This window comes from Ascochyta rabiei, chromosome 19, assembly GCF_004011695.2.
Source record: "Ascochyta rabiei chromosome 19, complete sequence".
Classification (NCBI taxonomy): domain Eukaryota; kingdom Fungi; phylum Ascomycota; class Dothideomycetes; order Pleosporales; family Didymellaceae; genus Ascochyta; species Ascochyta rabiei.
In genome coordinates, this window is record NC_082423.1 from 1,004,232 (window position 1) to 1,021,887 (window position 17,656).

At 59.5% G+C, this 17,656-nt stretch overlaps 8 protein-coding genes across 8 annotated transcripts, besides 14 other annotated features; 5 read left to right on the top strand and 3 right to left on the bottom strand.

Moving 5' to 3' along the window:
• Positions 1–197: 197 nt before the first annotated feature.
• Positions 198–357: a mobile genetic element.
• Positions 358–1,837: 1,480 nt separating this feature from the next.
• Positions 1,838–2,462, top strand: EKO05_0010469 (uncharacterized protein; the record flags this gene model as incomplete). The annotated part of the gene is made up of 2 exons (XM_038943087.1): positions 1,838–1,939; positions 1,992–2,462. The coding sequence occupies 2 exons, from the start codon at positions 1,838–1,840 to the stop codon at positions 2,460–2,462; spliced, it is 573 nt and encodes a 190-aa protein (XP_038794207.1).
• A 447-nt stretch (positions 2,463–2,909) lies between these two features.
• Positions 2,910–2,953: a tandem repeat.
• Positions 2,954–2,964: 11 nt separating this feature from the next.
• Positions 2,965–3,016: a tandem repeat.
• Positions 3,017–3,240: 224 nt separating this feature from the next.
• On the bottom strand, positions 3,241–3,519 carry EKO05_0010470 (uncharacterized protein; the record flags this gene model as incomplete). Its single annotated transcript, XM_038947072.1, has 1 exon — positions 3,241–3,519. The coding sequence occupies one exon, from the start codon at positions 3,517–3,519 to the stop codon at positions 3,241–3,243; it is 279 nt and encodes a 92-aa protein (XP_038794206.1).
• Positions 3,244–3,382: a tandem repeat.
• A 140-nt stretch (positions 3,520–3,659) lies between the features above and the next one.
• Positions 3,660–3,733: a tandem repeat.
• Positions 3,734–3,770: a tandem repeat.
• Positions 3,771–3,788: a tandem repeat.
• A 61-nt stretch (positions 3,789–3,849) lies between these two features.
• EKO05_0010471 (Alpha,alpha-trehalase) lies at positions 3,850–6,258 on the top strand (the record flags this gene model as incomplete). Its single annotated transcript, XM_038943148.1, has 5 exons — positions 3,850–3,975; positions 4,026–4,095; positions 4,146–4,267; positions 4,321–6,077; positions 6,129–6,258. 5 exons carry the CDS (start codon positions 3,850–3,852, stop codon positions 6,256–6,258), a joined length of 2,205 nt encoding a protein of 734 aa, XP_038794205.1.
• An 864-nt stretch (positions 6,259–7,122) lies between these two features.
• Positions 7,123–7,668, top strand: EKO05_0010472 (multiprotein-bridging factor 1; the record flags this gene model as incomplete). Its single annotated transcript, XM_038943124.1, has 2 exons — positions 7,123–7,290; positions 7,357–7,668. 2 exons carry the CDS (start codon positions 7,123–7,125, stop codon positions 7,666–7,668), a joined length of 480 nt encoding a protein of 159 aa, XP_038794204.1.
• A 272-nt stretch (positions 7,669–7,940) lies between these two features.
• On the bottom strand, positions 7,941–9,088 carry EKO05_0010473 (putative phosphoglycerate mutase pmu1; the record flags this gene model as incomplete). Its single annotated transcript, XM_038943180.1, has 2 exons — positions 7,941–8,858; positions 8,957–9,088. 2 exons carry the CDS (start codon positions 9,086–9,088, stop codon positions 7,941–7,943), a joined length of 1,050 nt encoding a protein of 349 aa, XP_038794203.1.
• Positions 8,785–8,821: a tandem repeat.
• Positions 9,089–9,917: 829 nt separating the features above from the next.
• On the bottom strand, positions 9,918–11,113 carry EKO05_0010474 (translation initiation factor eIF3 subunit; the record flags this gene model as incomplete). Its single annotated transcript, XM_038943076.1, has 4 exons — positions 9,918–10,283; positions 10,352–10,419; positions 10,469–10,939; positions 11,002–11,113. 4 exons carry the CDS (start codon positions 11,111–11,113, stop codon positions 9,918–9,920), a joined length of 1,017 nt encoding a protein of 338 aa, XP_038794202.1.
• Positions 10,293–10,326: a tandem repeat.
• A 56-nt stretch (positions 11,114–11,169) lies between the features above and the next one.
• Positions 11,170–11,207: a tandem repeat.
• A 1,128-nt stretch (positions 11,208–12,335) lies between these two features.
• On the top strand, positions 12,336–13,823 carry EKO05_0010475 (uncharacterized protein; the record flags this gene model as incomplete). The annotated part of the gene is made up of 3 exons (XM_038943191.1): positions 12,336–12,475; positions 12,523–13,042; positions 13,089–13,823. The coding sequence occupies 3 exons, from the start codon at positions 12,336–12,338 to the stop codon at positions 13,821–13,823; spliced, it is 1,395 nt and encodes a 464-aa protein (XP_038794201.1).
• A 382-nt stretch (positions 13,824–14,205) lies between these two features.
• Positions 14,206–17,080, top strand: EKO05_0010476 (tetrahydrofolate synthase; the record flags this gene model as incomplete). The annotated part of the gene is made up of 2 exons (XM_038943116.1): positions 14,206–14,329; positions 14,385–17,080. The coding sequence occupies 2 exons, from the start codon at positions 14,206–14,208 to the stop codon at positions 17,078–17,080; spliced, it is 2,820 nt and encodes a 939-aa protein (XP_038794200.1).
• Positions 15,006–15,044: a tandem repeat.
• A 94-nt stretch (positions 17,081–17,174) lies between the features above and the next one.
• Positions 17,175–17,202: a tandem repeat.
• A 93-nt stretch (positions 17,203–17,295) lies between these two features.
• Positions 17,296–17,336: a tandem repeat.
• Positions 17,337–17,431: 95 nt separating this feature from the next.
• Positions 17,432–17,469: a tandem repeat.
• The last annotated feature ends 187 nt before the right edge of the window (positions 17,470–17,656 follow it).

Consider the following 17,656-nt stretch of genomic DNA (forward strand, 5'->3'; position numbering starts at 1 on the left):
AGATGCTGCGTTATGTCAACAGTGCAGGTACTGCTGTTGTGTCAATAGTGCAGATGCTGCGTTGTGTCAACAGTACAGGTACTGCTGTTGTATCTAGTCGCGTAGTCCGTCACCCGTCCACGCTTCTCCCAGCGTGGAGCGAAGCAATAGCGTGCTGCGCCGTCTGCCGTTCAGGAGAACGACTACGGCGCGTCGATTTGATTTGATTTGATTTATAAGTTTAACGTCCTGTGTGAGTCTAAGACTATATAAGACGAGAGCAGTTAAGCTACTCTAGTAATTTAAGGAGCGTGTTTGTAAAAGGAGATAGTAAATGTGTGTTCAGAGTCCTGTAGTGAGAGCCTGTGCTCTAGGGAGACTACGGCGCGTCCGCAGTTCAGGAGAACGACTACGGCGCGTCCGCAGTCTAGTCTGACGGCGCGAACAGACGAAGAACCATGGACACCAGCACGGTATCCACGGCAACAGGCCTAGTTCGTTCGCGAGAGGTACAGACGGGGGTAGCGAGACTCACGCCTCACGGCAGCTAGCGAGGGTTGGCCTCTGCTCTGGCTGAGCTGAGCTAGGTGTCGCGGACTCGGAGAGCATAGCGTCTATCGCTGTCCTGGGCAAGCTGTTACATCCAACGTCTAGCATGGCATGCGTTGCTGGAACGCATGGAGACAGAGAACAACAAAGGCGCTGCAGGGAATAGGAGGTGCTGCCTATGATTTGCGATGATGGCCAGGCGTGTGTGACGGTGGAGGCAGGCGCAGGGGCCAGGCAAGCAGCTCCTGTGTCGCAGCCTGATGCAGGATGGGTAGACCCCCTGCACCCAGGCTGTCAGGAACGCTTTCCTTGCATCGCCGTGAGATTGGTGAACGCTTCTCTCCTCCAGGCTTTGAGATTTGCGACGGACGTTTCGCCTGCCGCAGACAACACATAGACTTCTGCTTGTTCTGCACGCCCTAGAGTGACGCGCACTCCCTTGATGGACCATGCACCTGAGCCATCTTCCGATGATGACTGCAAAGCTCGATTTGCAATCCCCAAGATGCAGTAGTAGTGAGGCTGCCGTGGGCCTCTGATGCGGAAGCCTTCGGGTCTGCGACGAGGTGTTTCAACAGGTTTGATTGCCATCTGTGCTCTCTGCGTAACGCCGGCGACTGCCAGCATAACGCCCGAAACGAACAAAGGAAATCGGGGCCCTTGGGCACGCATGCTGCCTTCTCATGTGCTCGAGAGAGTTAGGGAGAGGACGATCCGACATTGGCACACGCAAAAGCAACGGTGTGCCAATTTCGGAGCAGCCGGCCACGTGTCGCCAGTGTGGCTTGGGTGAAGGCTTGGGGGCCCGATTTGCTGTCTCCCAGCGCCACGGTCAGCTCGCATGTTTGGGCCTGCAAGCCACTGGTCTCCAGCTTTTGACAAAGGTGCGGGCACTTGCGCTCGGGCCTCGGGGATCAGACATGGGGACCCTGCGCTGGGAAGATCCGGAAGAGAGCAAGCGCTGATCTAGGCCGAGGAGCGACAGCAGGAATGCGATGTGGCAGGATCCGCTGGCTTGTACCACCTTACTGGCGCTCGGTGGTGGGCAAGAATCCTGGAAGAGGAGGACGCAGGCGGCGCCAAGTTGTCCGTTCGCGGGAAGACGCGCTGTCTGCCAGCTGAAGTATCATGCCGTAGGCTTATATATAAGATTTCGAAAGGCACCGTACCGGGAGCTATTCACGGGACCACCGGCAACCTCGCTCGCTCAGCAAACGACTGCCTCGTCATCAGCCTACGCATTGGTTCTTAAGAAGCACTTGCTCGAGTCCAAACAGTCCGCCTCTCTAGCCCATTACACAAACCAACCATGGTCGCCCGCCTAAACAGGAAGACCCAAAAGACGTCCCAGTCTGGGCGCAGCTTTCTGACCGAAGAGAACCTACGACTGCACAGCTCGGCATGCGCCAAGGTACGAGAGACGTGTGCGTGGACTGTGAGCGTAGCTGACGATGGACCTACAGCCTGCAACCACATCTCCCAACCGTTCGGTGATGGAAGACCGCACATGGGCCGAGTCATCCGAGTTGTACCGATTCGAAGACGACGTGAGCGCATCCGGCGAGGACAACGTGAACACGGCGAGATACAACATTGCCTTGAGGAAAGCCGCGTCCCTGGAAGCACTCCAGATCTACGGGGGTTGCTTTACCTCTGGCTTCCTCGCCATGACACATGGGGACATGGACGACGGCGACCTGTCGTGTCGTGACGCCGAGGGGCTCGATCTGCAAAGACTCGCCTCAGACATGGCTCGTGTGGATACCGGCAGCACCGAGACTGGTTCGAGGTGTACCGGGAGCTGTGGCAGCCCACGCCCAGACTCGGACACCCTGAGTCGCGTGGACGCACGAGAGAGGGGTGAGAAGAGATGGAGGTGGACAAGTTTGGGGAAGAAGAGGCGGAGCGAGAGGAAGGAGAGGAAGGCGGCGTGAATGTGGCGTGAATGCGAAGATTGGCAACGTGTTGGCGATGAATGGCTTCGGTGTGGATCATGACTTAGCGTTGGTGTTTGGGTTTCGACTTTGGACTTGCATAGCGCGCAGATTTCTGTATTTTGCACACAAGAGATGCTTGGAAGACACGGCGCATGGCCTCGTGTTGTACAATAGTGGCCTTGAGCATGGTAGGTAGTCACCATGGACGGGAAGGGACAGAAATGCACAGCATACTCTCGGACAGCTGCGGCGCAATGCATCATGTGACGCCGTACGAGACCTAGGTGGGAGAGGGTTGTGCGTGTCGGTGAAGCAGGAGGCTCTGCGGTCCAGCGTGGGGGTCACTCTGCACGCCCACGCTCCAGGGCAAGCTGAGCTGCAGGTACGCCAATAGCAGCGCGAACAGGCCTGCAGCGCGCGTTGAGCTGCATGAGCAACAAAAACACGCAGGATAGGCAGGACACGCAGGATACGCATAATACGCAGGACACAGAGACACACGGAAAGGGCAACGGGGGTCGAGATGGAGGAGCAGACGGAGACGGAGACGGCAAGTGTGCACGAGGTGACGTAGAGAGGTGGGTCTCAGCTCGAGGAGGGCAAGATGGATGGGGGAGGACACGACGACTTGCCCGTGACGGCGTCGCTGTTGCCGCAGACGCTACAGGTTTCCCGACCACGGCAGCCCTCTCGCGGCTGCTACGGGGGTGGGTCGACATTGGCCGGCGTTGACATGTGGACATGTTGACATTGGCCCCAGGCATTGGCGTTGGGTTCAGCTGTTGGTGTTGGTGTTGGTGTTGCTGTTGGTGTTGGTGTTGGTGTTGGTGTTGCTGTTGCCGTTGCTGTTGCTGTTGCTGTTGCCGTTGCTGTTGCTGTTGCTGTTGCCGTTGCTGTTGCTGTTGCTGTTGCCGTTGGTGTCGTGACAGCGCCTGCTTGGACTGTGACCTGCGCCAGAGTAGCTGTGTCGACACCGACCCATCCATCCCTCGCCCTGCCCACGCTCCTTGTCCAACCCTCCTCTCTCTCTCTCTACATCGTCGTGTGACAGCATTGGCTCCTAACCCGTCCTAACTCATCTCTCACCACGTACGCCCCACCTGCCCGTCCCCACCAGCAGCGAGCGAGCGAGTCGGGGCGTGCTAACCCACCACCTAGGTCATCGCCCACGCCATAGCGACAGTATCTTTCTTCACCACGATAGACGTCGACGACGACGACCATTACGACCACGACCACGACGAAGACGACGACGACCACCACCACCACCACTGCCCACCCCACTGCCCACTGCCCACTGCCCACCACCCACCACCCACCGCCCACTACGCCCAATCCCAAGCTCAGGCCCCAAAACAGCACCGGCCTGCCACACCCTCGTAGCATGAGCTCGCAACCGTCCAAGCCTCGCCGTACCTCGACCGTCGCGCACGATCCCCTGGCCACACCCCAGGTCTACTACGGCGAAAGTCACTCGCGCAAGCATGCCAGAGCACGCACCTACTCGGCCGTGAGTGGCACGCGGCCCCGCTGGCCATGTCGGCTACTGACATTCTGCAGAACGTAGACCGCTCTGCCCGCAATGCCTCGCTGTCCGAGGGCGTGTCGCAGGGCCGCCGCATCAGCCACGGTCAGCCACCACGGCCTCAGCAACGAGGATGCCCGCGCTGACTGACGCAGACGAGAACTCGCTCCAGCCGCGCCGCTTCCTCGTCCAGGTCGACGAGACGCTGAAGACGCTCCTGTCCCGCGAAGACTCGGACGGCAACTACCAGATCACCATCGACGACAAAGGACCCAAGGTGCCTCGCCATGGCTCAGCATGCTGCCGGCGCCCAACACTGACGCTGCACAGGTCCTGTCCCTCGGCACGCTCGGCTCCAATGCCCACAACAAGTTCGATGTGCGCGGCACGTACATGCTCTCCAACCTGCTCCAGGAGCTCACCCTCGCCAAAGACTACGGCCGCAAGACCATTGTTCTCGACGAAGCCCGCCTGAACGAGAACCCTGTGAACCGCCTCTCTCGCCTGATCCAGTTCTCCTTTTGGGACGGCCTGACGCGCCGCATCGACGGCTCCAACATTGCAAAGGTCGGCGTCGACCCCAAGGACTGGACCGACGACCCGCGCCCGCGCATCTACATCCCCAAGGGCGCCCCTGAGCAGCACGAGTACTACACCCGCATCGCCAGGGAGCACCCGGACATGCGCCTCGACGTCCAGTGGCTGCAGGAGCCCGTCGACGACGAGATGTACGTGCGCGACCTGAACAAGGCCCCCGGCCTGCTTGCCATTGCCATGGAGGAGTGGGACGATCCTGAAACGGGAAAGAGAGATCTCAGAGGCCTGCCTTTTGTCGTGCCCGGCGGCCGCTTCAACGAGCTCTACGGCTGGGACAGCTACATGGAGTCGCTCGGCCTGCTTGTCAATGATCGTGTCGACCTGGTCAAGTCCATGGTCATCCACTTCTGCTTCTGCATCAAGCACTACAACAAGATCTTGAACGCAAACCGAACCTACTATCTCTGCCGATCACAACCTCCCTTCCTGACGGACATGGCGCTTCGTGTCTACGAACGCATCAAGCACGAAGACGGCGCCTTGGACTTTCTCAGAGAGGCCATTCTCGCAGCTATCAAGGAGTACCACTCGGTCTGGATGGCCGCCCCTCGCTGCGACCCAGAGTCCGGCCTCACACGCTACCGACCCACCGGCAAGGGTGTGCCGCCTGAGACCGAGGCCTCGCATTTCGAGCACGTTCTCGAGCCGTATGCCAAGAAACACAACATGAGCTTCAAGGAGTTTGTTGAAGCCTACAACTACCGCACCGGCGTGGACGAGGAGACGCTGACGGAGCTGGATGAATATTTCCTGCACGACCGTGCAGTGCGAGAGTCTGGACACGACACGTCGTATCGCCTCGAGACCGTCGCCGCTGATCTGGCAGTTGTCGACATCAACGCATTGCTGTACAAGTACGAGGTCGACATTGGACGTGTCATCCGCAACCACTTTGGCGACAAGCTCGTGATCCCAGCCGAGTTCTGTACTGGGGACATGAAGCCCGGCCAGGTCGAGAACTCTGCTGCTTGGGAGCGTCGTGCTAGAAGGCGACGTGTCAATGTCGACAAGTACCTTTGGGACGAAAAGGCCGGCATGTACTTCGACTACAACACGAAGAAGAAGGAGCGCACCAACTATGAATCCGCAACGACCTTCTGGCCGATGTGGTCTGGCCTCGCGACCCCCCGTCAAGCTCAGATCCTTGTCGAGAAGGCGCTGCCGCTGTTCGAGGTATTCGGCGGATTGGTGTCGGGTACGGAGAAGTCTCGTGGCAAGGTTGGACTCGACCGCCCCAACCGACAGTGGGACTACCCCTTCGGCTGGGCGCCACAGCAGATCCTGGCTTGGGTTGGCTTGCAGCGATATGGCTACGACGCCGAGGCCCAGCGGCTGTCCTACCGATGGCTGTACATGGTCACGAAAGCTTTCGTCGACTTCAACGGAGTCGTGGTCGAGAAGTACGACGTCACGAGGCAGATCGACCCCCACAGGGTCGAGGCCGAGTACGGCAACCAAGGTAGCGACTTCAAGGGTGTGCCTCGCGAAGGGTGAGTTTTTTTTCCTTGGGGCCTCACAGAGTCTGTGCTAACGGTGTGCAGTTTCGGCTGGGTCAACGCCAGTTACATCTACGGCATGACGCTTCTCAGCGCGCACCAGCGTCGCGCCCTCGGAGCTCTCACCAAGTGGGATGACTACGAGAAGGCCATGTCGAATCTCGGATTGATCTGAGGCCTGACTTGGTCGAAGACCTGGGTTGTGCTTGTTTAGCGGCGTTGGCGATGCTTTCGAACAGCAAGTTTGCTGCTGCACAGTGGATAGTGTTGCTCTGTAGACTAGCCAACCTATGACCAGCGAACGAATGATATCAATACCACCCTACAGTTCTTTGCTCCACGGAACGTCTTGCGCGTTTCACACGGATGCCGTTGGGGATTGAATGTGTCCAGGGGGTTGAACGGTGGTTCCAACGCAGCCTCCGTAATGGACATTCTGGCCCAGGTCTAAACCCATGTCCCGTCCGCAAGCACCAGCATCTGCTCAAGAAGCTCTCCCAACAGTAGGAAGAAGAGGACAGACGCCCAAGCATCAGGTCAACAATTCATGAGATTGCTTGGAGCGGGGTATCTCATCTCCCCTCTGAGAAGTGTGCTGAACGAGTCCCCCATTGAGGTGGAGGACGACGTTCGCTGGTGAGGGGGGTCGTTTTATATCTTACGACAGCTATCTGGCCATCTCTTACATTATGCCTCCTATCTAATAGTCTCGAAAACGAGTACTCGAGATGGTCGAATTTAAAGGGCGTAAGGGCGTCAGGGCGTCTCGGGATGGAAGGTTCTCGAGACGCGCACGGGCCAAGTGGCAGTGACGTTCTGTGAATCATCGCCGCCGTGGACCGAGAGCACACACACGCTCCTCATAAAGAGTACACAGTAAGTTCGCCGAGCCTGGGTGTTCCCCTCACATCCATCTACACGCACCCAATCTCACCTCCACCGCCCGTTACATCGCCGAGCCAGCACAAGAAGCTCACCCCCACCTCAGCTCCTCACTCGGCCTCTCCACAGGACACATTTTCTCATCACCACAATCACCATGTCTGACGACTGGAACTCCGTCACCAAGATTGGCAGCCGCACCCGTGGTGGCGCCGCTGGTCCCCGCGAGGCTGTTGTCAAGGGCAAGAGCGCGCTCAACGCCGCCCAGCGCAGCGGCGCTGTCATTTCGACCGACAAGAAGCAGTTCACCACCGCCAACACTGCCGTAAGTCACCGAACCATGCCTGTGGCGAACACGCCATCTGTGATCTGAGACTGACGTCTGCCACAGTCCGGCAACACAGAAGGCCAGCGCCTGACCAAGGTCGACCGCTCGGACGACATCATCAAGCCCAAGACGGTCGGTATCGCCGTCGGACAGGCCATCTCCAAGGCTCGCTCGGAAGCCAAGAACGACAAGGGCACCACCATGACGCAGAAGGACCTTGCGACCAAGTGCAACAGCACACCCACCATCATCGCCGACTTTGAGCGCGGCACTGCGACGCCGGACCAGAAGCTGCTGGGCAACATGGAGCGTGTGCTCAACGTTATCCTGCGCGGTGAGAAGATGGGTCAGCCCAAGTTCCCCAACAAGAAATGAGCGGATGTAGACGGCTAGAGTCGAGGCTTTGGGGCCGACGAGCTCATCAGCTGCGCTTCGGCCGCGACGGATCTTGTCTTTTGATTAGCGGGCGTTAGATGGATATCATGGTGGAGGAATATCAAAACGGCATGCTTGACTGGGAACGGCTGTAGAAGCCTGAAGTCAGGTCGCCACATCAGCCTGCTCTGAAACGGGCAACGGGTATGAACGTTTAGATACTAGATGAATCTACGACTCACGACCCAAGAGGCCTTGACACATGACGTGATTCAGACACCGCTAACATGAGCATCCAGCAGGCCATGACACATCGGTGGCGCCTCACTCGGCTCTTTAGGGGGAGCCTTCCTCTTCCCCTCGACCCTCTCCGCCTTGAGCAAGACGGGAATCACACCGCCAGTCTCGAGCCTAAAGGCTCTATGTCCCACCGCCTCGAGCAAACTCGCAATCGCACCCGAGTGGCTCGTAAAACTCCACACCACCCCGTCATCACTCGCAACGACATGATCCAGAAACGAAGCCAAGCGATACCGTCTCGCAGCCCGCGGCTCGCGGTGCTCGGCCTCCCACAGCCCATCCTCGTCCGCGAACCCGTCCTCGAACACGGCGTGCGGGAACGCGATTGCAATGTCGGAGCGCGAGGAGCGCCGGTCGCAGGTATGCACGCCCAGCGCCTCGCGCAGGCCTTCGTGCACGCGGGGAACGTAGCGTCTAGGGTGCGGCAGGGAGAGGTTCGCAAACGAGCGGTCCGCCGTCTGCAGCGTGCGTGTCAGGGGACTGACGTAGAAGGTCTCTGGGGCGGGGATGCCGCGGGGGAGCTCGTCGGCCCACAGGTCGTGGACCGCGAGCGCTTGCTGCTGGCCCGTCGGCGTGAGGTGCGCGTCCGCCCACGTCAAGCCGTCGGCGCCGTCGAGGCAGGCGTACTGCTGGTCCCAGGCTGAGGTGCCGTATTTGGCCTCGGCCACGTTGTGCCAGCCCTCTCCGTGGCGGGCTAGGAAGACGAGTTTGAAGTGCTCGTCTGGCGCGGCGGTGCTGAGGAGCGAGTGCAGGTGGGAAGTGAAGCGGCGCCATTGGGTTTCTTCCGTGGCTGGGGTTGCTGGGGTGGAGGGGGATGTGCTGGTGCTGGTGCTGGTGCTGGGGCTGGCGCTGGGGTATGTCCGGGGTATCAGGCCAAAGTGTTGCTTCTTCTACAGGAAATCATTAGATTGGCTTCATTCTTCTCCTTCACCAAAACCCCCCGTGGCCCATCACCACTCCAGCAACAACACCAAAAAAAAGTTCTTACAAAATCAAACTCGGCATCATCCGTGCTCTCCTCCGACTGCAGAAAGATCCCCTTCTGCACTGTATATCGGAAGTGGTAATCCCGCGCCGCCGAACCAGGGACGGGGACGTCGTCAGATGTGGACGAGGGCATAGCATACAAGCGCAAGAACAGCAGCGCGGAGAGGAGCAACACCAAGCTGGGAGTCCGTCGTCAGCACGAGCAGTGTGTGAACGCGGGGGGGGGGGAGCATGGCAGACGAGAAGACAGCGGGTCTAGGCCTGAACAGCCTGTGCGTTGAGAGATCGGGGGAGGAGAGCATCACGTGCACGTTGTGATGTCGGTCGTGGGATAAGGGTGCGAGGGTTGGGGTCGCTGGGTTGGCATGGGTACGCTAGCGACTCGGTCCAATCATGCTTCTGGTCTGGGGCGTGGCGTGGCGTGCGTGGTGTTGGGTCTCGCGTTGCGGGAACAAGCTGGCTTGAATGTGTTGGCCATGGTCCCTCGATCAGTGCTTCTGGAGGCCTTTGGTGTGATTGTTACTGCTCCTTGCGATTGAGAGAAGCTGCTGAAGTCTGGTAACATATGTTTATGCTGCAGATGATTGAGGGTATAGCATTCGATACCTCCTGGTTTACTATAAACTGTTAGCTTCAAGTCCGCTTTCTCTGCAACACGAGAGGTTGTCTAGCATGGGGTCTAGCATGGGGTCTAGCATGGGTGGAGGGTACATGCTTCTCCCTGCTTCACGGCATATCAGAACTGCTGCAAAGGCTAGTCTGACAACAAGCACGTTCATCATCTCCGCGCTCTTCATGCTTGATACTGGTGTTTCATTTCGGGTACATTGCTCTCACATGGAGGTCTATCTGCAGGTCGCTCTCAAGAACTTTTGAGAACCTTCCACCCAACCGAACCGGAACGCCGTTGCATGCATGCACCATCCAGACATCCCTCATAACATCCTTCGCCCGCTGGTACACTACAGGTTCGCCTGCTCCGCTTCCCTCTCGACCTCGTACTTGAAGTCAAAGTAGGGCTTGTCGAAGTGGTGTACGCGCACGTAGCCGTCCTCGCCGCCGGAGCAGTACGAGGTGCCCTGCGGGTGCACGGCGACGTAGTTGAGGGGACCGAAGTGGCCACGGACACGGCCAATCTCCTCGGAGAAGATCTTGTGGTAGAAGCGGGCTTCGAATTTACCCTGGCGGGCCGAGGTGGTTGTGACGTCCATGGCGGCCTGACCTCCGCCGAGGATAACGTAGTCTTTTACGGGGGTGATGGCGGCGCTGTTGAGGGGCGTGTCGGCGACGTAGGTCTTGAGGACATCGAGTGTCTCGACGTCGACGAGCTGGGTTGGTTAGTTTTGGGTTTGGGTATGGTTTTAGTTTTGGAGGAGAGAGAAGGCGGGCGTCGTACCTTTGCGGTCTTGTCCTTGGAGGCGGTGATGAAGTATGTGCGGTCTGCTGACCACTGGAGGTCGGTGACTGCGCACGTCAGCATGATGGAACACGTGGAAGCAGCAGGAGCACGCACTCTGCATGTCCGGCTCGTGGACTTCGTAGTTGCTGCTGAGCAGCTCGCCCGTCTTGCCGTCCCACTGTGTGACGGAGCCGTCCTCGTGGCCGGAGATGATGTACTTGGCGAGGTAGGAGAAGCCGGCGACGGTGGCCTTGCTCTCGTCGCAGACGATGCGCAGCAGCTGCTCGTCCGTCTGGGTGGCGTCGACGTCGGGGTCGATCTCGTAGACGACAATGGTGGACAGGTGCCCGGAGCGCTTCTCCGTCACGCCGAGCAGCTGGCGGCCGTCGGGCGAGAACTCGACGCGCTTGATCGAGGTGGCGAACTCCCATGTCTTCAGCAGGCGGCCTGTCTTGACCTCCCACAGGCGCATCGTGTTGTCGGCGCCGCCGGTCGCGAGCAGCTCGGACGAGGGGTGGACGTCGACGGTCCACAGGGCTCCGACGTGGCCGTGGTAGGTGCCCAACCGCTCGCCGTTGTGCGAATCTGCGTCCTGTCAGCGGGCTGCTCGCGCTGGGCCGGCACCGGCGGCTTCTTGGGCTACTGACACCATGCGCACACAACATGGTCCTTGGACACGGAGAAAATTATGTCGCCGTCCGGGTTGTATTTGACCTGGGTGAGCGCACGCTCGTGGCCCGAGAGCAAAATCGGCCTCATGTCTGCGGGGCGTGTAGGAGCGGGCGGCGGCGGTTCGAGGGTCGGGGCGTGGGTGGGTGGCCGTTGTAGTTGCAGTTGCGGGTGCGGTTGCGGTGACTCTGGACAGGCGCCCTGCTCAATTGTTGCGATGTGCTAATTTCACAAGACGCTAACCGCTTGTGCCCCGCATTTGCCTTTGCCCACCACCACACTTCACCTCTGCACGTCAGGGCGTGTTTTCAGCCGTGGTTGTAAGGAAATGGAGTGAGAGGGTTTCTTCCAGCATCGACGGAGCCAGGCCTTGTCTGCGAAGAACGATGCTTCTTCTAGCATTAACAGAGCCAGGCCTTGTCTGCAAAGAATGATGCTTCTTCCAGCATTAACGGAGCCAGGCCTTGTCTGCAAAGAATGATGCTTCTTCCAGCATCAACAGAGCCAGGCCTTTCTGCGAAAGATGATGCTTCTTCTAGCATTAACAGAGCCAGGCCTTGTCTGCGAAGAATGATGCTTCTTCCAGCATCGACGGAGCCAGGCCTTTTCTGCGAAATATGATGCTTCTTCCAAGCTCACCTCCAAGCTCACCTCCAAGCAGTCTGGAGGAGCAGAGACATCCACAGTCCTCACAATGATGAGAAACACTCGACGCTCCTCTGCAATCCGCAGAGCACAAGTGACTCGTCAAGCGTCACAGGCCTGCGTCGGTCCTTGCAACAGGGCACCGACAGTCACGCTGAGGGCCAGACCACCTGCGCGACTTTCCAGGAGCATCAGTGACCATCTCTGACTCACTACAACCTCCAGTCATACCAGCAAAGACCTCTCCTCTCGCATCTCAACCATGATAATATTCAGGCGCCCTGTACAGCCACACCTCGCTCGTCGATCCATTGCCACTCTCTGTTTCTCATTTGCACGCATTCACCGGTGTTTGCTGCCTTTGCTCTAGACTTGTTCTGAAGTCACGTTCCTACATTGCTTTCTCAGTGTTCGTCTTGAACTCATCAATGATAGCATGCATGTCCTGAGCTATTCATCTGCGTTGGTAAAGATGCCAGTCTTGTCTCCTGCTCGAGGTGAATCGCAGTCGAAGACGCTCATCATGACGCTGGCTTGGCGCAAACGCTTTTGCCCTCCCAGCACTCCACTCCCAGCCAGGGACAGCTAACTGGACTGGCTGCAGCGACTCACAAAGCCTCAGCATCGCAATTTCTAGCAGTAGCAGCACATAGCGCAGCGCGACATCATGGCCAACCTTGATCCGTCGGAGGCAGTCACGATCGCCACAGCCCTCGGCCGTCTCGACAAACTCAAGACTGACGAGTACATCACAGCATTTGGTCCGGATGGCAGACAGTTCTTCGCTACGCCCAATGGCTACTCTGCGTGAGACATTCCAACTGGTGAAGCATCAGACACTGACAACTGTGCAGCACCCAGCTCCCAGTGGAAGTTCTGGCTGACCTAACGACCAAGCGGATCAAACGAGTGGCATGGGCATCGTACGGATCCCATACCAACTCCTGGTTCTTCGCTTATGAAATGGTCGACGGCACATGTACCTTTCGAGTTGGCGCTGCTGTTCCTCCAGCACTCGATCCATTCATTGAAGAAATCAAGCCCACACCGCCTTTACTTACGACTCTACGCGTGCAGCTTGGCGACAACAACTCTTTCATCGCCTGGTCCAAGACATCGTGGGCATGCCATGGCATTCCAGCAGCACTCGAAGCAGAGCTGTGCCAGATGAGCTGGACGCACATGAGGTCCGACACCATCACCAGAGGGCTACTCCAGAGTGAAGTGAAGCAAGCTACATGGCACGGCGACGGCTCCTACTACGTCGAGAGCCAAGAGGGGCGTGGTTGGAAGTTCGAGTCTGACAGTACGCAGCAAGCGTGGAGCAGGCTATGGCGCGGTAGACCAAGCCGCAAGGAGCTGTCTGAGCTGGTGGTGAGCGCATAGACACAGCTGACAAGCCCATGCTAACATAACCCAGCTTGTCGCCGTGGACCCGCATGCCCCTGTTGGAGAGACATTTGCTTTCATCAAGAAGCAGCACGACGCACAGGAAGCGCCTTTCGTTGTTCACTTCTATGGCGAGCCTATCTACGTAACAGCCACGCCACCCACGCAAGACACTCGCCTTCAGCGCGTAGATATAACACCAGACGAGCCGGCGCACTTTCGATGGGCGACCAGCAAGCGAGACGGGCGCCCGCACCGTGGGGAGTCACGGGAGTTGGAGCTGAACAAGGGCCAAAGGATCAAGGTATGGGACGACAAGGGGCGAAACTGGTTCATTGCAGAAGGACGACGGGGGGTGAAGGGCTGGGTACACGGATCCTGGCTGGACTTGTGCGGCAGCAAAGTGCACAGTGATCCACAAACCACCTACCTCGAGTTCCAAGAGGAGATGCGGAGACTCCTCGTACCCGGCCAGCTACACGCCTTCCCACGACTACACCAGTACACGAACGCTTGCTCCAACGCTGCATGTGCGCCGTTGAAGAGCAGCACGCAGCTGGGCATCTGTGTGCATGATTTACAGACGCTGCTGCAGGGCTCTGGGCGCTACTCGTGCGCGTGGCTCAAGGAGGAGAGGAACGTGTGGCACCCGGATAAGTTTGCTAGGTTCTGCGTTGCTGGGCGCAAGGAGCAGCTGAAGGCGTGCGCGCAGGAGGTTTTTGTCCTGTATGGGGTGCTGATGGACATGTGTGAGCCGGGGGAGTAAGAGAGCACGGCGCGGTCATGTTCTGGAACGATATCAGGGTCTCCCTTCCCGGTTAGTACGTAATAGACAAAGAGATTTTCCAAGTCATTTGTTTGAGGTAATGAGAGCGCAGTATCTCCAGGGAATCCGTCGCCATCTCTGTGCCCCCCGCCCGTCTGGGATAAGATACGCCGACTTGGCCCAAAGCAGCAGGACGAGTCTGACGATGAATCCGATGTGCGGCGCAGGACGCGCTGCTTGGAGAGGCCGGGCCCGCGGATTACCGTGTGCGCATACAAGTACCCCGCCATCGCAGACTTCGCACGCCGCCCCAGCCCGCCCCCTCGTCCACAGCCCGTTGATTGCGCGCGCAGTCCGACACTTCTCGAGTACGCGGTGCATCATGACGGCCACGAAGATTGACGGCACGGCGATTGCCAAGAGCATCCGCGAGCGCCTCGGGGGGTACATCAAGGAGAAGCAGGCCGTCAACCCGCGATACCGGCCGAGTCTGAAGATTGTGCAGGGTAGGTGGTCGTGCCTGGCTTCATCACAGAGGAGAGAGTGCTGACGTGCGGGCAGTCGGCGATCGCTCCGACTCGTCCACGTATGTGCGCATGAAGCTCAGGGCCGCCGAGGAGGCCAACATCGACTGCGAGCTGGTGCAGCTGCCCGAGGACACGAGCGAGGCCGACCTGCTGCACCGCGTCTACGCCTTCAACAACGACCCGGCGGTGCACGGCATCCTCGTCCAGCTGCCGCTGCCCAAGCACGTGTCCGAGTACGACGTCACCAGCGCCGTCGCCGACGAAAAGGACGTCGATGGCTTCGGCGTCGCGAGCATCGGCGAGCTGGCCAAGCGCGGGGGCAAGCCGCTGTTCACGCCCTGCACCCCCAAGGGCGTCATGGTGCTGCTGCGCGAGGCCGGCGTGCCGATTGCCGGCAAGAACGCCGTCGTGCTGGGCCGCAGCGACATCGTGGGCAGCCCCGTCAGCTACCTGCTGAAGAACGCCGACGCGACGGTGACCGTGTGCCACTCCAAGACGGCCAACCTGCCCGACCTCGTGCGCCAGGCCGACATCGTCGTCGCCGCCATTGGCAAGCCGCAGTTGGTCAAGGGCGACTGGCTCAAGCCCGGCGCCGTCGTCATCGACGTCGGCACCAACTTCATCGCCGACGCCAGCAAGAAGAGCGGCCAGCGCCTCGTCGGCGACGTCGACTACGACTCCGCCGCCGACGTCGCCTCGCACATCACCCCCGTCCCCGGCGGCGTGGGGCCCATGACCATCGCCATGCTGCTGCAGAACCTCGTCGACTCGGCCGACGCCACCTTGGACCGCCAGACGAAGCGCAAGATCACGCCCCTGCCCATCAAGCCCGAGGACCCCATCCCCTCGGACATTGCCATCTCGCGCAAGCAGCACCCCAAGCACATCTCCGCCGTCGCCAGGGAGGTCGGCATCCTGCCCCACGAGCTGGAGCCCTACGGCGCCACAAAGGCAAAGGTCGACCTGTCGCTGCTGAAGCGTCTCGAGCACCGCAAGAACGGCCGCTACGTCCTCATCGCCGGCATCACCCCCACGCCCCTGGGAGAGGGCAAGTCCACAACCACCATCGGTGTCGCCCAGGCGCTGGGCGCACACCTCGGCAGGATCTGCTTCGCCAACGTCCGCCAGCCCAGCATGGGCCCCACGTTCGGCATCAAGGGCGGCGCCGCCGGTGGTGGCTACAGCCAGGTCATCCCCATGGACGAGTTCAACCTCCACCTGACGGGCGACATCCACGCCATCACGGCCGCCAACAACCTGCTCGCCGCTGCCATCGAGACCCGCATCTTCCACGAGAACACGCAAAAGGACGCCGCCCTGTACAAGCGACTGGTGCCCGTGAAGAAGGGCGGACGCGAGTTTGCGCCCATCATGTTCCGCCGCCTGAAGAAGCTCGGCATCGACAAGACCAACCCGGATGACCTGACCGACGAGGAGATCACCAGGTTCGCCCGCCTGGACATCGACCCGGACACCATCACCTGGCGCCGTGTCCTCGACGTCAACGACAGGCATCTGCGAGCCATCACCATCGGCCAGGCCGGCACCGAGAAGGGCCAGACCCGCGAGACCGGCTTCGACATCTCCGTCGCCAGCGAGTGCATGGCCATCCTCGCGCTCAGCAACGACCTCGCAGACATGCGCGAGCGTCTCGGCCGCATGGTCGTGGCCAGCTCCCGCGCTGGCGACCCCGTGACTTGCGACGACATTGGCGCGGGTGGTGCCCTCACTGCGCTCCTCCGTGACGCCATCAAGCCCAACATGATGCAGACCCTCGAGGGAACCCCCGTCTTCGTCCACGCCGGTCCGTTTGCCAACATCTCCATCGGTGCGTCGTCTGTCCTCGCCGACAAGCTCGCCCTGAAGCTTGCCGGCACCGAGGCTGGCGAGAACCACGACGAGAAGACTGGATTCGTCGTGACCGAAGCCGGTTTCGACTTCACCATGGGCGGCGAGCGCTTCTTCAACATCAAGTGCCGCTCCTCTGGCCTCGTCCCCGACACCGTCGTCATCGTCGCGACCGTCCGTGCGCTCAAGGTCCACGGCGGTGGTCCCGACATCAAGCCCGGCGCGCAGCTCCAGGAGTGCTACCGCACCGAGAACATCGACATGCTGCGCAAGGGCTGCGTCAACTTGAAAAAGCACATTGAGAACGCCCGCTCGTACGGCGTGCCCGTCGTCGTCGCCATCAACAAGTTCGCCACCGACACCCAGGCCGAAATCGACGTCATCCGCGAGGAAGCCATCGCTGCGGGCGCTGAAGACGCCATCCCCGCGAACCACTTCGCCGAGGGCGGAAAGGGCGCCAAGGACCTCGCCGAGGGCATCATCAAGGCCTCTGCGCAGCCCAAGGAGTTCAAGCTCCTCTACGACCTCGACAACACGGTCCAGGAGCGCATGGAGGCGATCGCCAAGAAGATGTACGGCGCCTCAGCCGTCGAGTTCTCCGAGCTCGCGCAGAAGAAGGTCGACACGTACACCAAGCAGGGTCTGGGCAACCTTCCCATCTGCGTCGCCAAGACGCAGTACTCGCTGTCCCACGACCCGGCGCTCAAGGGCGCACCAGAGGGCTTCACCGTCCCCATCCGCGACGTGCGCATGGCCGCCGGCGCTGGATACCTGTACGCGCTCGCCGCCGACATCCAGACCATCCCCGGCCTGCCCACCGCGCCGGGGTACCTGAACATCGACGTCGACACCGAGACGGGCGAGATTGACGGCATGTTCTAGACAGCGCGCCGTCGCGACGCAGCAGATTTAAAGGATTAGACAGAAGCGGATGTTTTCAACAACTCGACGTTCTTCAGCACTTGGCGTTTCGGGACATGGCCTGGCCTGGCATGGCATGGCATAAGATGGGATAAGACATGACCAGACCAAGACGGAAAGGGTCTGCGATATGATACTGTAGCGATATTCAACACACGGAGATGCTTTCTTAGTGAAGCAAAGCATGGCACTGCATAGTAGAGCTTAGCCTAGCATAAAGAAGAGACCAAGACCAAGAATAAATAAAATCACGGTTTTCCAAACACTACACAACACCACACAATTTAATGGCGTGTTGAACTTTTAACATCCCTTCTTCTTCTTCTTCTTCTTCTTCTTCTTCTTCTTCTCCTCCCTGATGAAAAAATCAAGTGTTTCACTTTCTGGTAATGTTTGTTTTCTTTGTTGTGCAGTACTGCGTTTGTTGCGTTGAGAGAATGGAGGGTGGGTAGGGTACTGGGTTGCTGCGCTTTTGGCTTGGGGGGGTTCATCCCGAGGTGAACGCAGAGCTGTGAGGTTGCTTGTAGGGTAGGCAGT